The sequence below is a fragment of the Meriones unguiculatus genome, chromosome 10, assembly GCF_030254825.1.
Source record: "Meriones unguiculatus strain TT.TT164.6M chromosome 10, Bangor_MerUng_6.1, whole genome shotgun sequence".
Classification (NCBI taxonomy): domain Eukaryota; kingdom Metazoa; phylum Chordata; class Mammalia; order Rodentia; family Muridae; genus Meriones; species Meriones unguiculatus.
Window position 1 is genome coordinate 22,753,528 of NC_083358.1, and position 16,966 is coordinate 22,770,493.

At 44.3% G+C, this 16,966-nt stretch overlaps 1 protein-coding gene across 3 annotated transcripts; it reads left to right on the plus strand.

Moving 5' to 3' along the window:
- Window positions 1-2,724: 2,724 nt before the first annotated feature.
- LOC110540327 (pyrethroid hydrolase Ces2e-like) lies at window positions 2,725-12,168 on the plus strand. 3 transcript variants are annotated; one of them, XM_021627117.2, is made up of 13 exons: window positions 2,725-2,883; window positions 3,499-3,703; window positions 5,335-5,473; window positions 6,120-6,253; window positions 6,334-6,592; window positions 8,412-8,510; window positions 8,785-8,925; window positions 9,046-9,129; window positions 9,351-9,495; window positions 9,897-10,034; window positions 10,403-10,472; window positions 10,985-11,193; window positions 11,944-12,168. In XM_021627117.2, exons 1-12 carry the CDS (start codon window positions 2,757-2,759, stop codon window positions 11,169-11,171), a joined length of 1,728 nt encoding a protein of 575 aa, XP_021482792.2. In that variant the 5' UTR covers window positions 2,725-2,756; the 3' UTR covers window positions 11,172-11,193; window positions 11,944-12,168. The 3 variants fall into 3 exon arrangements, with proteins under 3 accessions (XP_021482792.2, XP_060248101.1, XP_060248102.1); XM_060392118.1 differs by having other exon boundaries at window positions 10,985-11,189; XM_060392119.1 differs by lacking the exon at window positions 3,499-3,703 and having other exon boundaries at window positions 2,754-2,883; window positions 10,985-11,189.
- The last annotated feature ends 4,798 nt before the right edge of the window (window positions 12,169-16,966 follow it).

The following is a 16,966-nucleotide window of genomic DNA, read 5'->3' on the forward strand; positions in this document are numbered from 1 at the left end:
TTAATCCGACTGATCCATGAGCATGGGCACTCTTTCCATCTTCTGACAGCTTTGATTTCTTTCTTCAGACACTTAAGGTTTTTTCATACAAGTCTTTCACTTGCTTGGGTAGAGTTACACCAAGATACTTTATGATTTTTTCTGGTTATTGTAAAGGGTGTTGTTTCTCTAATTTCTTTCTCAGCCAGTTTGTCTTTTGTAGACAGGAGGGCTAATTTATTTACTTATTTTTGGATTAACTTTGTATCCAGCCACTTTGCTGAAAGTGTTTATCTGCTGTAGGAGATCCCTGGTAGAATTTTCAGGATCATTCATGTATACTATCATATCATCTGAGAATAGTGATACTTTGATTCTTCATTTTTGGTTTGTATCCCCTTGATGTCCTGTAATTGTCTCATTGCTCTAGCCAGGACTTCAAGTACTATGTTGAAGAGATACAGAGAGAGCCTTGCCTTGTTCCTGATTTAAGTGGAATTGATTTAAGTTTCTCTCTATTTGGTTTGATATTGGTTATAAGCTTGCTGTACATTGCCTTTACTGTAGTTAGGTAAGTGGCTTGTATAACTGATCTCTCCAAGACTTTAAACTTGAATGTGTGTTGGATTTTAACAAATGCTTTTTTGACATCTAAGGAAATGATCATGTGTTTTTTTTTCTTTCAGTTTGTGGATTACACTGATGGATTTTTGTATATTCAACCACCTCTGCATGCCTTGGATGAAGCCTACTTGGTCATAATGGATATTTTTGAGGTGTTCATAATTTGGTTTGAGAGTATTTTATTGAATATTTTTGCTTCAATGTTTATAATGAAAATTGTTCTGCAATTCTCTTTCTTTGTCGGGTCTTTGTGAGGTTAGGTATCAAGGTGATTGTGGCCTCATAGAATGAGTTTGGTAATATTCCTTCTGTTTATGTTTTGTGGAATAGTTTGAAGAGCATTGCTATTAGCTCTTCTTTGAAGGTCTGGTAGAAAGAATTCTGGTATTAGTTCTTCATTGAAGTTCTGGTAGAATTCTGTGCTGAAACCATCTGTTCCTGGGATTTTTTTTTTTTTTTGAATGGGAAACTTCTGAAGATTGCTTCTACTTCCTTAGGGAATATAGAATTATTTAATTTATTTACCTGATCTTCATTCAGCTTTGGTAAGTGGAATCTATCAAGAAAAATACCCATTTCATTTAGATTTTCAAATTTTCTGCCATATAGGCTTTTGAAGTAAGACCTAATGATTCTTTGGATTTCTTCAGTGTCTGTTGTTATGTCCTCCTTTTCATTTCTGATTTTCTTGATTTGGATAGTCTCTGCCTTTTGATTTGATAGTCTGTCTGCCTTTTAGTTAGTTTGGCTAAGGGTTTGTCTATCTTATTGATTTTCTCAAAGGACCATCTCTTAGTTTCATTGATGCTTTAAATTGTTTTTGTTTCTAGTTTATTGATTTCAGCCCAGAGTTTGATTATTTCCAATCATCTACTCCTTCTGGGTGGTCTGCTTTTTTTTTCTAGGGTTTTCAGGTGTGCCATTAAGTTGCTTGTATAAGATGTTTCAAATTTCTTTATGAAGGCACTTAGTGCTATGAACTTTCCTGTTGCCACTGCTTTGATTGCGTCCCACAAGTTTGGGTATGTTGTGTCTTCACTTTCATTGAATTCTAGGAAGTCCTTAACGTCTCTTTTTATTTCTTTTCTGACCCAGCTGTTATTGAGCATAGAGCTGTTTAGTTTCCATGCATGTATAGGCTTTTTGTTATGTCCATTGTTGTTGAGGTCCATGGTAGTCTGATGGATATCAGAATTATTTCAATTTTCTTGTATTTCTTGAGGCTTGCTATGTAACAAACTATATAATCAATTTTGGAGAAAGTTCTTTGAGGTCCTGAGAAAAAGGTATATTCTTTTGTGTTTGGGTAAAAAATTGTGTGGATGTCTGTTATGTCCATTTCAATCATGACATCTGTTATCATAGACTCAGTTTGCTCAGTGTTTGAGTGAGTGGGGCCCAATTAAATATTTCTTAAGTGGAGAACAAGAAATGGCTCAATGGAAAAAGGAACTTTCAAAAGGCCAGAGGCCTTAAATGGATTTCCCCATACCCACATAGCAGAAGGAGAGATTTGATTGGCAGAAGACTGGCACACATGTATACTGCATGTTTGCCATGGCATTCACACATACATATAAACACATGCAAAGTAAAAAATAAACAGGAAATAGTTAAAACTGTTTCTCGACTGGGTAGAGGAGTATGAAGTTGATCTCAGCAGGAGCTGGCCAAAAGAGGAAACACATTATGGAGGTGCAAAGAATAGGGAGTGTGACTCAAAAACTGTCAGGGTTGAAGTATTTCAGAGAAATAGCCATATGTGGAGGGGTCTGTGTAGATCCTAAGATCACTAAAATGATCACATCGGAGCTCTCCCTCTCTGGATATCTTGAATATGTGGCTACTCAGAGAATCCCTCCTGGCATCCTCTGTCACAGATTTTTTCCCTGACCTCCTCAACAACACTGACATGTGGGCAGGGAGTATAAGGACAGGGATCATGGTTTGAACTGATTTAGGCTGAACAGTATAGCAGAGGTACTTCAAATGCCATGATAAGGCTGTCTAGGAGGCCAAAGGACAGGAGCAAAGATTGCTTTGCCTTGTCTGCTGGCCAGCTCTTCTTTGGCAATAAGAACATTGCCCCATCCTACCGAGTCTCCTGCCTACTTGATTTTAGGTCCAAATTCCTGCCTAGGCAAGTCCTGCCCATGACACACAGCTATCCTGGAGCAACACGGACTCAGACAGAGGAGCCGACCATGACACTGTACAGACTTCCTGGCTGGCTGAATGCTGTGGCCTGTGGCGTCCTGCTTCTCTCTCTGCACGTGGAAGGTGAGACTCCTTAAGTGAGCAATGAGGAACAGGGTCAGAGCTGCCCAGTTCCTAAGAGTCAGCAGCTTAGCCTGTGGGGGGGAGGCTCCAGAGAGGGAGGAGCTGGTAAAGATGGCAGATAAATGGGTGGGAATCGTGTGCCTCCCAACCAACCACCAGAGCCCACAGTGTGAGCCCTGCAGCACACAGATGGTCAGAGATGCCTACAGAGACCCCATATCCAAAAAAGCCACTGTGGTGTAAGAAGGTCTGAAGAGCACTGGACCTGCCAGTTAGGGGAAAGGGAGCAAAGGGGACATTTCCCTCCTCTGTGTGTGATGGACCTGCTACAGTCCTTTGTGTGCTGGTGAAAAATAACACAGCCATGCTGCCGAGTGGCTCTGAGTTATGTCTCCTTGTTACCCACAGTTATGCTCTACTACCATTCAAAAGGACTATGAGCAATGTCCCCGGCTTTGGGGAGATGAAGAAACTCCTACTCCCACATCCCACACCTGAACCTCCATACCCCAGATTCCCTTCCCTGTGAACCCTAGTGAAAATGAGGTGGAAAACATCAATGTAGTGGCAGCTGCCTGGATCAAACTAACCCTCATGTAATTTCTCCACCCACAGGCCAGGACTCAGTCAGCCCCATCAGGAACACACACACAGGCCAGGTTCGAGGCAGCCTTGTCCATGTGAGAGACACTGACATTGCTGTCCACACCTTCCTGGGAATTCCCTTTGCCAAGCCACCTGTAGGACCCCTGCGCTTTGCACCTCCTGAGGCCCCTGAACCATGGAGTGGTGTGAGAGATGGGACCTCATACCCAACCATGTAAGTTTTTGACCCAGAAGGTATTCAACTCTGAGATCTGGGCCAAAATGAAATACTTCCTTCATTTCAACCCCAGGGAAGTTTCCTGTCTGTGATGTGTAGTCTTGTAGCAGAACTTGTTCTCCAGGTTCTTGGGTCAAAGATCAGTTCCTATAGGAGGTAATCTCTTAGTTCGGCAGTGAAAATCAAATATAAACAGTTTCCAGATTCAGATTGTGCCAAGTGATCTCTGCCACCATGGGAGAGTTCTATGGACAAGGGTCAGTATAAACCCATTAACCGGTAAGAGCCCAGAGTCAAGGGTCATGTACTATGTAAGGCGGGCAGCAGTCATTTGTCCTTATAATTCCATTCTCTGCATTCTCTGAGACAACCTACAGAGCTAAGCGCCAATGTTAAAATAAACATATAACCTTCCTCTGCAGATTACATGAAATGTAGAGGTACCAGAGTTTCTGGACATAGGGTGAAGGAAATCCCACTAGTCTTTGGGACCTTGTTGTCCACTGAGTCCCATAGTGCCTGTGTAGGCATAGCACCACAGTATCCATGTATCTGTATTTTGTTCTTGGAGTTGTGATAAAAGCAGTTTAAGACAGTAACATTTTATTATGTGTCACAGTTCCATGTTAACATTCATTACAAGGGAAATCTTAAAAGAATGAATCATGTCACATCTTTATCTGGGATAAGAGATGAAAGAATGCAACCTACCTCCTAATGGTCAGTTTGCATTCTCTGCTCATTCAATTCAGAAACCCCTTCCTAGGAAATGGTGGCCCTCATGGTCAGAAATATTACCACCTCAACTAAGAGAGTCAAGAAAATCCCCATAGGCTACCATGATCTAGATAATCCTTCAGTGAGACTATATTCTCTAGTGATCTGACACTGTTTTAATGTAAAATTCGAAACTACCCATGTAAAGTCATGTTTTCTTCTTATACCACAGATCCCAAAATAACAACTCTGAGGCTTAAATACATTTCCAAAAGCCTGGGCCAATATAGCTAGGCTGACTTGCTCGTAACTAATATCCCAGTAATTTTATTCTTAGTTCTGTCCAGTGGCTGGTTACCTCTGCCATACGACCATCTTTAGAATCCCAATCCAAATCTCCTGTGTCTGACTTCTCCCAGCTTCTCTCTCTCTCTCTCTTTCCCTCTCTTTCTCCCCGCTTCCTCTGTGTGTCTGTCTCTATCTACCACCTCCTTATTTCCTGTCTCAGCTAACAGGCCATTAGCTTTTTAATGAAAGGGAATTTTTCTATACAGACACTAAAAATTTCTTCTACATAACCATCTCAACAGACATTAAAGAATAAAGTGAAAATGGGTGCCTGTCACTACATGCAGGAAATTATTCTCATAGAGCCTCCTAGATATCTCTAGAGCCCAGATTCAGAAAGAATAAAATATATGACCTCAGCCCGTTCTGGAAATGTGAATCTACTCTAGATTTGTCAGAGCCTGTAGCCTTTACTTTGGCAGGAAATGGCTGTAGAGAGGAATCAAGCATTATCAGGACATCTTGGAGGGAATTTGCTAGAAGTGACTTAGAGAAAATCTGGACTAACACCTGGTTTTGACCACCAAACATCTGTTGTATTAACTGTCTGCTATTGTCACCAGGTGTCTACAAAATGATATGATGGATTCAGAGGCACTGAAGATGATGAAACTGAGCATGCCTCCCATCTCTATGTCTGAGGACTGCCTGTATCTCAACATCTACACACCAACGCATGCCCACGAAGGTTCAAACTTGCCTGTGAGAGTTGGGTCATGGTCACCTGGGTGGGAATGGAGATGTCTTTTCAGGAAGATTAGAAAGCACAAGAACAACTGAGTTCTGCTGCAGTGTAGACCCTGGCGAGAAGCCTTTCTCTAGTGGGTCTAAGAAGGCCTTCTCACCCATGGTTGGCAGCTGGACCCGGGGTGTGGGACACTGAGCAATGGAAATTTGAGAGGGCAGAGTTTGTGTTCTATGCACTAACTTGGGATTTTCTCAACAATCTTGAGCCCTAGAGACCCAGTCAGGTATCCAAGGGCTGAACCCCGAGAGAAGCCGAATTTACAGCTTTGGGATATTGATTGTACCAAAGAGAGTTGGTGATCCTTTTGATTCATAGTCAGGAAAAATGCTTATGGACACAGCCCTTTCCACACTTCTGTCTGAGAATAATAGTGATGTTACTCTGGACTTAAATAGAAGCTGAGATTCCCGGTGAGATGGTGGGGCTTGGAAATATGCTGATGGTACTGTGGTCCCTCCTCTGTGGCCTGGGTCTAAGATGCTGAGGAGTCCCGTGTGTGTATTTAGCTGTACAGATACAAAGCAGTCGTATTCTGGCAGGCAGCTCCACTTGAGCGTATGCTGGCTAGAAGCTTCATGGATTCTCTCTTGACTTCCCCAGGTGATGGTCTGGATCCATGGTGGTGGTCTTGCTGTAGGCATGGCTTCCATGTATGATGGATCCATGCTTGCATCCATTGAGGATGTGGTGGTGGTCACTATCCAGTACCGCCTGGGAGTCCTGGGATTCTTCAGGTGAGGCGAGAGCTGGGCAAGGAAACATGTGCTGGGCAGACGTAGACAGTCCTATGATTCATGTCTCTACAACTTGTCAGCACTGGAGACCAGCATGCCAGAGGCAACTGGGGCTACCTGGACCAAGTGGCCGCCCTACGCTGGGTCAAGCAGAACATCGCCCACTTTGGAGGCAACCCTCACAGGGTCACTATTTTTGGCGTGTCAGCAGGTGGCACAAGTGTGTCTTCACATGTTTTGTCTCCCATGTCCCAAGGACTGTTCCATGGTGCCATCATGGAAAGTGGAGTGGCTGTGCTCCCTAGTCTCATCTCCAGCTCCTCTAAGGTGGTTTACAATGTGAGTATACTCTACCCTCCAACCCTGACTTTAGCAACTCACTCTCCACTACTCTGGTACTATATTCAGAAGGGAAAATGAGGACCATGGGAGGTAACTTCCCTTCAGTGCTTTCTTAAAGACTTACTGCACCCCACTGTGCAGTGCTTTATTCAAGGAATAGATGCAAGGGTTTTTTTTTTTTTAATTTGTTTGATTGTTTGTTTGTTTGTTTGGTTGGTTTTGTTTTGTTCTGCTGAACCTTATATAATGGTATATAAATCTGTATATAGTATCAGAAAATCTGTATATAGTAGCTTCAATCATTGACAAAAACAGTGTGTATGAGTTTGGGGAACGGTAAAAGAGGAAAGAGAGCTTGCTGTGATGGTGTGAGGATCTGAGTTCAATTTCCCAGAACACACATATGGCTAGGTATGGTGTTCCTTGTCTTTTTTTTTTTTTCAATGCAGTTTATTCAGGAACATTGAACAATCCTCGGACCCTGGGGAAAGCCAGCCCACAGCTTAAATAGCCTCTGGGTAGCCAACCCAGGCGTGCCACGTGGGCAATGCAGATAGGTCCACATACATGGAAGCAAGCCAGATCCTCAGCCTTAGCCAAATGTGGAATTGTTCATGACAGAGAGCACTCACCATCGTGAAGGTGGAAGGCGGAAACCAGCTCCATCTTTAAGGCATAGCATTCCGCAGCTCTCTACAGTTCCCCCTTTTTGTTTTAGATGCATCAGGCAAGAGTAGAGGTCTGATGTCTGATATTAGAAATAAATTGGGACTTTGTACCGATGTTCATTTAGGTGTCATCCACCCAAAGAGCATCAGACCCGTCCGATACCTTTTTCTCAGAGGCGGGACCTGGGGCATCAACCCGCATGCAATCAGACATGCTCTTCTCTGGGTCCAAAGTGGCTGACCCTGAGTGCAGTGCTTAGCCTCGCATCCTGAGCGTAACATTTTAGCTTTTTATGGTATCCAACCATGCTTGGGGAGAATGTCCTGCTTCAATGGCTGTAAAAGCCTGAATGATCATGGCTGCATCACCCTGTTGTGAGACTCTAATCTTGTATTTAGCCAATGTAGCTCATGCCTTAGTTGTACATAAAGGAATTAATGCTCAACTAAAAGGAAGCTTGATGGTGTTCAATCAGAGGATTGACCTCGTGCAGGAGCAAATTGATACCCTATGGCAAATCGCTCAACTTGGCTGTCAATGAAAATATGCTGGACTTTGAGTCACTAGCATATAACATGAGAATTTTTCCTGTGCTGCAAATCTGTCTAAACAATTGTCGAGCTATATTTTAGGTAATTGGACTGGAGAATTCTATAGTACGATGGAGGACCTGAGAGTGGCCATTGTCACAGTAAATTCTACCAGAGTGGACCCAGGACTAGCCACAGGATTATCAACATGGATTGCTGCAGCCATGAATCATCTGAAGGAATGGGCGGGCATGGGAGCATTAGCAGGCCTTCTGGTGTTGGTCTCCTTGGTTCCTTGTCTTTAATCCAGGTGTTCCTATGGAGAGAAGGGAGGTAGGGGCAAAAAAATCTTTAGAGAGTTACAGACCAGCTAGACTGGTGTAGGCTTCAGAAGAACAAGAGACCATTTCTCTTACTACATAAAAGGTGGGAGAGAGGGCCAAGAAGAGGAAGGGAGGTGTCACTATCACCACTGAGCAACAGCAAAATGGGAACATTTTTTGCTCTTGCTTCAGCTCACACACATTACACAACATGGTATTCTATTTTGAGTAAATGGCCCATCTTGGGACTGGGAAAACTGCCTGGAAGACAGTGTCATCCTCTTCTCTCTACAGATGGTGGCCAATCTATCTGGTTGTGCAGCTGTGAACTCAGAGACCCTGGTGAACTGCCTAAGAAGCAAGAGTGAAGCAGAGATTCTGGCTATTAACAAGGTTGGCAGAACTGTGTGGCTTGGAAGGTGGCAGATAGCAAGGTTTATTATAAGGATTTTTCGTTTTTATGAACAAATTGCCTAATCTCCATGGCTAGCAGCAATGCCAACATAAGCTAATCTAAGTATAAGGTCTCCTCAGGGGTGAGATGAGGGAGTTATGGGAAGATAAGTATCTTGAGGCAAAGTGGAAAGTGGAAAAGGGTGGAGACATTCAGTAGGAATCAGAAAACACAAATGATTAACCTTCTGCACTGACTTTGAATGCCCCTCAGGTCTTCAAGATCATCCCTGCTGTGGTGGATGGGGAGTTCCTACCCAAGCATCCTCAGGAGCTGTTGGCCTCTGATGATTTTCACCCTGTCCCCAGCATCATTGGTGCCACCAATGACGAGTTTGGCTATATTATCCCTCTGGTGTGGCTTCTTTTCTATTCTTCTGGGAGCCTAGAGACTCGTATGCTGGGCAATGGGAACTCAGAGATTCATTGTATATTTATGTTGTGCCACACTTAAAACCAGTCTCTACACCCGCAGGTAATGGGCTCTGCTCAGAAAATAAAGGAAATAACCAGAGAGACCCTGCCAGCTTTTCTGAAGAACATAGCAGCCAAAGAGATGGTGAGAATTTTGGGGGTACGGTCAGAACTGTAAGGACGCCTATCTGATGTTCACAGATAGCATCCCCAGATGTGTGTGTGTGTGGTGTCATGCTTGACTATCTAAAGTCAATAAGAGCTTTCTTCCCATATCAGACCTCAAATACATTCCCTCATCATAACAATTTTGCCTACCCATCTTAATGACTACCTAATCTTATTCTTTCTCATCACAATGTGTAGATGCTGCCTCCTGAGTGTGGTGATCTGCTCATGGAAGAGTACATGGGGGACACTGAGGACCCCCAGACCCTCCAAATTCAGTATACAGAGATGATGGGGGACTTCATGTTCATGATCCCTGCACTCCAAGTAGCACATTTTCAGCGTGAGTACATATGGAACAAGGTTGAGGGAGAAAACTCAGAGCTTAGGTCCCAGCTGAGCTATATAGTGTCCAAGCTTGACCTGTGTCTGGATCAGATATCTGTTTCCAAATGACTGAGTGTTTTTATATAGTAAATCCTTATGGTGAATGTCATAGAGTGATATCCTATCTTGGAACAGATGAGGAAACTGCTGAATGATTGCTTGTGACTTGCCCTAACTACTCCCAGGAAGTGGGAAGAGTCATTAACAATGGGCTTTCCCACAACCAACACTCCACACTGGAGCTACACTCTAAACTGTTATGATTTCAGATAACTTTAGATCAAGTTATCTTATCAAGCGTGTGAAGGGACAGTTTTGGGTGAAGCTCCACCATGTCTCTACATGTCCTCACCCCAGGTTCCCATGCTCCTGTCTACTTCTATGAGTTCCAGCATCGGCCCAGCTTCCTCAAAGACTTCAGGCCACCCCAAGTGAAGGCTGACCATGGGGATGAAGTTTCATTTGTCTTTGGCTACCTAGTCTCCGGCATAAAACGTGAGGCTTCATTGATTTCTTTGGGCTGAACTGGTGTCCATTATGGTTTCCCCATAATGGACTCAGGATGGCTGAGTTCTTAATCCAGTTGAAGGAACAAATTCCTTGAAGAAAGAAAGAACCCAGTGTGCACTATCTCACATCTCAAAACCTACATTAGGTTCTAATCTCAACCTTTCTTAATCTACTTTGTGTCATTGGTAATAAGAAAGCTACAGGGCAAAGACGAACCTGGCTGAATCCAACTAGAGACTTAGATCCTGGATTATGGGTGAGGGAAGGAGGGAACCCGACCAATAGTTCAGAATTGAATGATAGCTGGCATGGTGAGTGTGAAGCACAAACGGTCAGCTGCATTCTTTCTTCAGCTAACACCAATGAGGAGGAGCTACTCAGCAGAAAGATAATGAAGTACTGGGCCAACTTTGCACGACACGGGTGAGAGGATGCCCCTCCCTCAGCTTCTGCAAGGGTGGGTCGCTGTCCAGGTCGCTCTCTTTGTGTGGGGTGGGCTCCTCAGCCTGTATGGTATTTTTCCAAATGATAGAGTCTTTCCTACCCTAGAGCACACTTTGGCAAGCAGTTTACCACACAGCCAGTCACCACACAAGCACAGGTGCACTTGTACATTCACACACACACACACGCACACACAAACACACACGGCACATTTAGATACCTTATATGTTTGTTACTCTTCATCTTGCAGTGACCTGGTGTGTGGGTCACAGTATTGTGGTAACACTCTTTAGTTTTTGCCTTTGAGAAGAAGGCAGAAAACAGGCCATAGCTGTGTCCCACATGGAACTGAAACTAGTTGGTCACACTTGTATTCCTATATGCAAACATAATCCACATCAGTCTTAAAACCCTGGCCTAGTTTATTCACTGTCCTGAGCCAAATTAGGATCCAGTGACCTCATCTTCCCTGATGGGTGACATGTCCACAGGAACCCCAACAGCGAGGGTCTACCCTACTGGCCCATGTTTGACCATGAGGAGCAGTACCTGCAGCTGGACATCCAGCCTGCTGTAGGCCGAGCCCTGAAGGCCAGAAGGTTGAAGTTCTGGACCAAGACTCTGCCCCAGAAGATCCAGGAGCTAAAGCAGGCTCAGGAGAGGCACAAAGAGCTTTAGTGCCACATGTGAAGACAGGCAAGTAAGCTTCATGCCTGAGGTTTGGAAAGCATTTGTTTTTGGTTTTGTTTTTGGAATGCTTTTTGATGTTGCCCTATAAAGATTCCTAACCTATACAGTTACCTTTTTACCAGTTTATATGACAAACACTCTATTTGTCAGTCCCTCACAAAATGCTGCCAATCTTTTGTTAGCTCCACTCAGTAAAAGCTCTTGTAACAATATGGAATGTGAATATGAGAGCCCCAGGGTTCCATAGTCTCCACAAGATCAGGATGCTCTTCCAAATAGATCACAAACTACCAGCAGGTCTGGTGGTAAAGATCTGTGGCCCTGACTATTCAGAAATAGAGACAGGAATATTGCAGGAACCTAGTAGTTCCATATCAGCTTGAATAACATAGCAATGCCCGTATCTCAGGAACAGAAATAATCATCAGTTGGGTAACTTGCAAAGAGCAGAAATGTATGTAAAGTTATGGAGTGGGAAATAACAGGGTGAGCAGGTGAACTTGATCCACACAGGCTTTTAGGACACACATCTTAGACCTCTCTGACATCAGCCACAGAGCATGCCAGCCTCTGCAAAACTCCATACAGATCATAACTGTAGAGGATATCTCATCTGTTTCCCTTACAAATTGTAATTGTCTATTTTTGTGAGAAATTGAACTCGCTATGTCAATAGACACCTCAAACAAGGCCAGGAGTTGGGGTGGACCAGCAGGCCCAGGTGGGCTTTCTCTAACAATAACTTTGTTTTTATGCACAGGGATTCTGAAGACTCTGTGAAGTCTACACTTATGTGAATATGCCACATCTGTGAAGAACGTTGGCTACATGTGTGTCCTAGAGATGATTTTTGAGAGAAAAGAATGCCCGGGCATGTAGAGCAGAAGAGAGATCTGTCCCCGGTACCCTGATGGTTTCTAAATATGTCGCAAAGACTTCTTGCCTTTCACAAATCCTAATAAAGCAACATGATTTCTTGATCACACGCATCTTTTCATCATGTTCCATGTGATTAACTTTCATTCTTCTGCCATTTTTGCTCTTAATGTTTTCAAGCCCAGGATTACAAAGTCTGCTGCATTTCAGACAATGGTGTCACAGATGCTTTTTGTTTCCCCAAAGCATTTTCTCAGTCATTCAGAGGGTTTGTCCTGTGTTCTTTAGACCCTGGGACATCCACATTCCTCTACCTCTGATGAACTTGTCCTCATTGTTCAACAAGGGCAAACCCTTTGTGTTCCATTCAATGCACTGAATACCAGCCATAATGGCGCCATGATCGTTGCCTGAAAATCAAGTCTTCTGTGTTGCCTGGATACAAGGGCACAGATGGAGTGTATTCTTAGAATAGTCACATTCCATGTGCACCCTAAGCTCCTTTATTCTCTCAACAGTTGCATATCTGTGTCAGTTTCATTTACAAGTCTTCTCTGGTAGGAAGAGCTCATGCTTTTTGAGATAGGTTCTCAATGTATAGCCCAGGCTTGGGTCACATCATCCTACTATTTAAGCACGGGACCATCCAATGCAATCATCTGAGGACCTGTAAGCCCCAGTACAGGTTAGGAAGTAAAGCAACTGGCGCTTCACACATGGTCAGGCGGAGTAAGAAATGATGCAGTCATTTTGGAAGACATATTGGCATAGTCTTCTAAGTTAAGCAAGCACAGGCTCGTCACAAATGCTGCAGCCCCCTGCTTATAATATCATGCAAAGGAATCTAAAATTATTGTGTGGAGGCACACAATATTATGCTTGGAGTTACCTGCAGGGGTTTGGTTAAGAAGTCTGGTGAGCACACCTCTCATGCCAGCATCCAGAGGCCAAAGCAAAAGTGTTAGAGCCCTAGGCCTGCTTGACTGCCTATCTAGACACTGTCTCAAAATAGAGAAATATGGAAACCTACATACTACTTCAGCTCAATTTGGTCTATTTTAATGAGAACCAGGATTATTAAAACATTCCTGTGTGTTCTGGGCAGATAATGATGCTCTAGTGGGCCCAATCTTAATATCCTCACTGTAGAGTGCAGGTTTGAGTTGATATGATAACAGATACAACAGAGACAGGACAAGACCAGATGTAGACAGGAAAAGGCATGAAGAGACACTTGGTAGTTCAAGTAGGCTATATCAACAGTAGTAGGATTGCTGAGTCCCAGCACACGTGTTGTGTTGAACTTCTGAAGAAACTGCCAACCTGTCTTTATGAATGACTATACCATTTTGCATCTCCCCTGTGGGCATGCATGTGTGAACACGCCATTGGCTCCATGGCTTTTAAATGCTGATTAAGAAGACGCTTTGGTAGACTTCACTCCCCCAATAAATCTATAGCACACCTTAAGGACTGGGGTAGGATGGAGATTCAAGAGCTGCGCCATGCTGGTAGAAAATCACAGACTGAAGCTAAGGAGGGTGGTCCATTGTGCTGGACTGTGGATGTCATAGAATATGAGGAGTTGACAAAAAGGAGCCAAAGCTAGTCCTCACGTCGCACTGTCTGAAACTGATCCTTCAGGAATTCAGGTTAGGCTAGGACAGGGCTCCCTGTCTGTACTTTGTGATATGTCCTGGCAGGGTTCTCTGGGATGGCTGTGATGGTGCTGAGGGCCATGTCGGGGTCTGCCGTTCTGCTGCAGCAGGGGTCTGACAATGTCACTGACCCGTGTTATCACCAAAGACCCTGTGGACATTCCTGGTCTGGGATCCTGCTTGGGCCCATGTGGATGTTCAAAGGCTGAACTGAGCTGACTGCTGCCTCTTGCTAGCTACAGCACTCAGTAGAGATGGCCCTGCCCCTCACCTGTGCAGCATGGAAGAGCTGGCCCTAGTGCTACTGGCAGGGGAGATCTGATGCTGCACATTTCCTGGGTAAAGGAGAAGAGCTGGTCCCAACAGCTTAGGCTCAGGAGAGCTGGTGTTCTGACCAACTCACCTACCACCCAGGCCCAGATCCAGGGCTTTGAATTGGCCCACCCCAACATCTACCCCATCTATGAGCAGCTAGAGCAGGTGAAGGGGCCACAGAACTAAAGTAGCAAGATCTCCATGACACAGAGCAACAACAGGCTATCCAAGAGTAGTCCCAGAGAAAATCTAGCATTGATTTTTCTAGCATTGTAGCAGAAGACAGAGGCATCAAACCAGACCAATGGCTCATTGCAATGAACATTTGGAAGTAAAGTTGTTTGGGCAAAAATGTTGCCATTGTCCAGATATGAATCCTGGGCAAGATTCTTGATCTTGAGGCATGCAGACACCCTGTCTCAACTGCAGATCTGAGAAGCTACACCTTCCTTGCCATGTAGTCTGCGGGCCCTAATCAGAAGGTGACCCAGGAAGTTCTGAGCACGGGATATGTGCACAGCCATGATGTCTCTCATCTCGAGTCGCTGAAGTGGGAACACTGAAGGCTTCTTGTGAGACTTCCTGATCTGACCTTGCCTAAGGAGGACACATTTACTTTGTCTCTTGCCTGCTGTCATCATCTGCCCATCTTACTCATGGCTGCTGTTCTAAACACTCTCTGCTCAGATTCTGGGTTCAGAACCCAACTGAAAGAAGACAGAGAATTGTGTCCCAAAATTTTGAATCCACTTAGACATGGCTCATCTGCCAGGACATCCAGGTGGCAGAGTATTACACTTATGCCCAGGATTACTTAAAAAGAGAGGTTTGATCTGGGTGTGATGGCACAAACCTATAATCATAGAACTCTGGGGAAGGTAGAGAGAGGCTTAAGAGGTTTTTCAATTGCAAGCTATTCTGGGTTATACAGCAGGTAACACTGAATAGACTCATCAGGCAGGATTTATATCTTTTTCATTCATAGGTATACCCAACAAAAATAATTTGAGAAAGGATACATGAAAGCCATAGGAGGGAGGATACAGAGCTGGGGAATAGGTAATTATATTTATTATTACTATATATCTAATCACATTTACTAATTAACTATTTTAATGGAATGAATTAGGTAAAGTTAAGTAATCTGTGAGCATGGAAGTAAGTTCTCCTTTCACCTTCAACACTGATTTTGAATGTTTCTCACATTTTCACTATCACCTCTGGTATGGTAGATGAGGATTTTCTACCTATGAACTCCAGGAGCTCTTGGCCTCTGATGGTTTTCACCTGGTCCTGAGCATCCCTGGTGTCAACATCAGTGAGGAAGCCTGCACCATGCCCATGGTGAGATGTGCATCTAAGCTTCTTGGGACCCGAGAACTCATGTGCTGGACAGTGGGAGCTCAGAGATTCATTAGTCTGGGTTCAACCCACCACATACTGAAGACTCTTCCTGGCCTCCCTGATCTTAGACTTTGCTCACACCATAAAGGAAAGAACTGGAGGTACTCTGAAGGCTGTTCTGAAGAGCACAGCAGCACAGACTGTGAGATTCCTTGAGTTCTGTCCAACAGACAGGGCCTCTCAGATATCCTGCTCAGAGAAAAATGTGCAAAACTAAAGCCTGGGCTGTGTTTCTGGGTAGGATGACTCTGGCTCCCTTGGTCTTATTCCATCCCATACCCAATCTCCCCTCCCAAAACTGCTTTGTCCTGCTCTGAACTTGACTAGGCTTATTCTGATTCCACGTGATTTCTGACAACTTTAGGCCAAGATATTCTTATGCAGAGACAAGGCAGGGCAGCTCCAGGTGAGAGGTCACTATGTCACCATGTGTGCACACTCCGGGTTCTCATGCCCCTGTCTACTGCTGTGAGTTCCCACACCACCCCAGGCTCTTCAGAAACATCAGACAACAACGTGTACAGGCGAAGTATGATGGTGAGAACGCCTTTGTCTTCAGATTCCTCTACTGGATCAGCAAATGTCAGTTTTCTTTTCATGAGCTGGATTGAAACCCAGATGAGTACTTGGGTGACAGGGCTCATTGTCCAGTTAAGGAAACTAAGGCTCTTTAAGAGGCTCTTATTGCCACCTTACAACTTGAAAGCCCACACTGGTGTTAGAATCTTCCCAGTCTGGACTCCTGTTGACCTCTACACCTGTTATTTCCCTGACCATGGAGTCAGGTCTCTTATGAGAGAGGGTAACTGTCAGACGATGCTATTCCCTTAAATGACTTCACTGTGTCAGAGGGAAAAGGAGGCAGTGAGGAGATTAGATTAGAGCCCTGACCCTCAGAGCCTCTAGGTTTCTGTCTTCTTCAGATGTTAAAGGCTATGGTTTAATCCTGCTGTCTAGATTCCTGTCAGCTTGGATCAAGGTCTCATGTTACCAAGCCCAAGGCTGGACAGCTCCAGGAGAGAAACCACCAATCACAGTGTGTCCTTACCCTACAGTCCCCATGTCCCAGTCTACTTCTATGAGTCTGACATCAGCCCAACTATCTCAAGGATTCCAAGCCATTGTATGTAAAGGGCAACAGTGACAGTGAGCATCTTTTCATCTTCAGATTGTCCTATGTGGCTGCAGCATTGAGTCTTTCTCATTCCACAGCAGCTGGGTATCAAATGGATGAGGGCCCTGACTTTTCAGGTGCTCAAATTGAGTCTTGAGAAATGATACGATTAGGTGGGTATCATTTCACAGCTCAAAAATCTGTTGTGGGGTTATAATTTGAGTTCCTTCTACTCTAGCCTGTGCTTTCCTCCTCCTGTCCCCACTCCAGCTGACCATAATGACCTGCATAGGGACATTCATTAATTTAGAGGTGTTTTAAAAGGCATCATTATGTTGGGGTAATGGCCCTAAAGTTCACGACACAAACTCGCATGGCCTGAAACCCAAGGCAGTTCTTCTGTCTAGGGGCCTGAC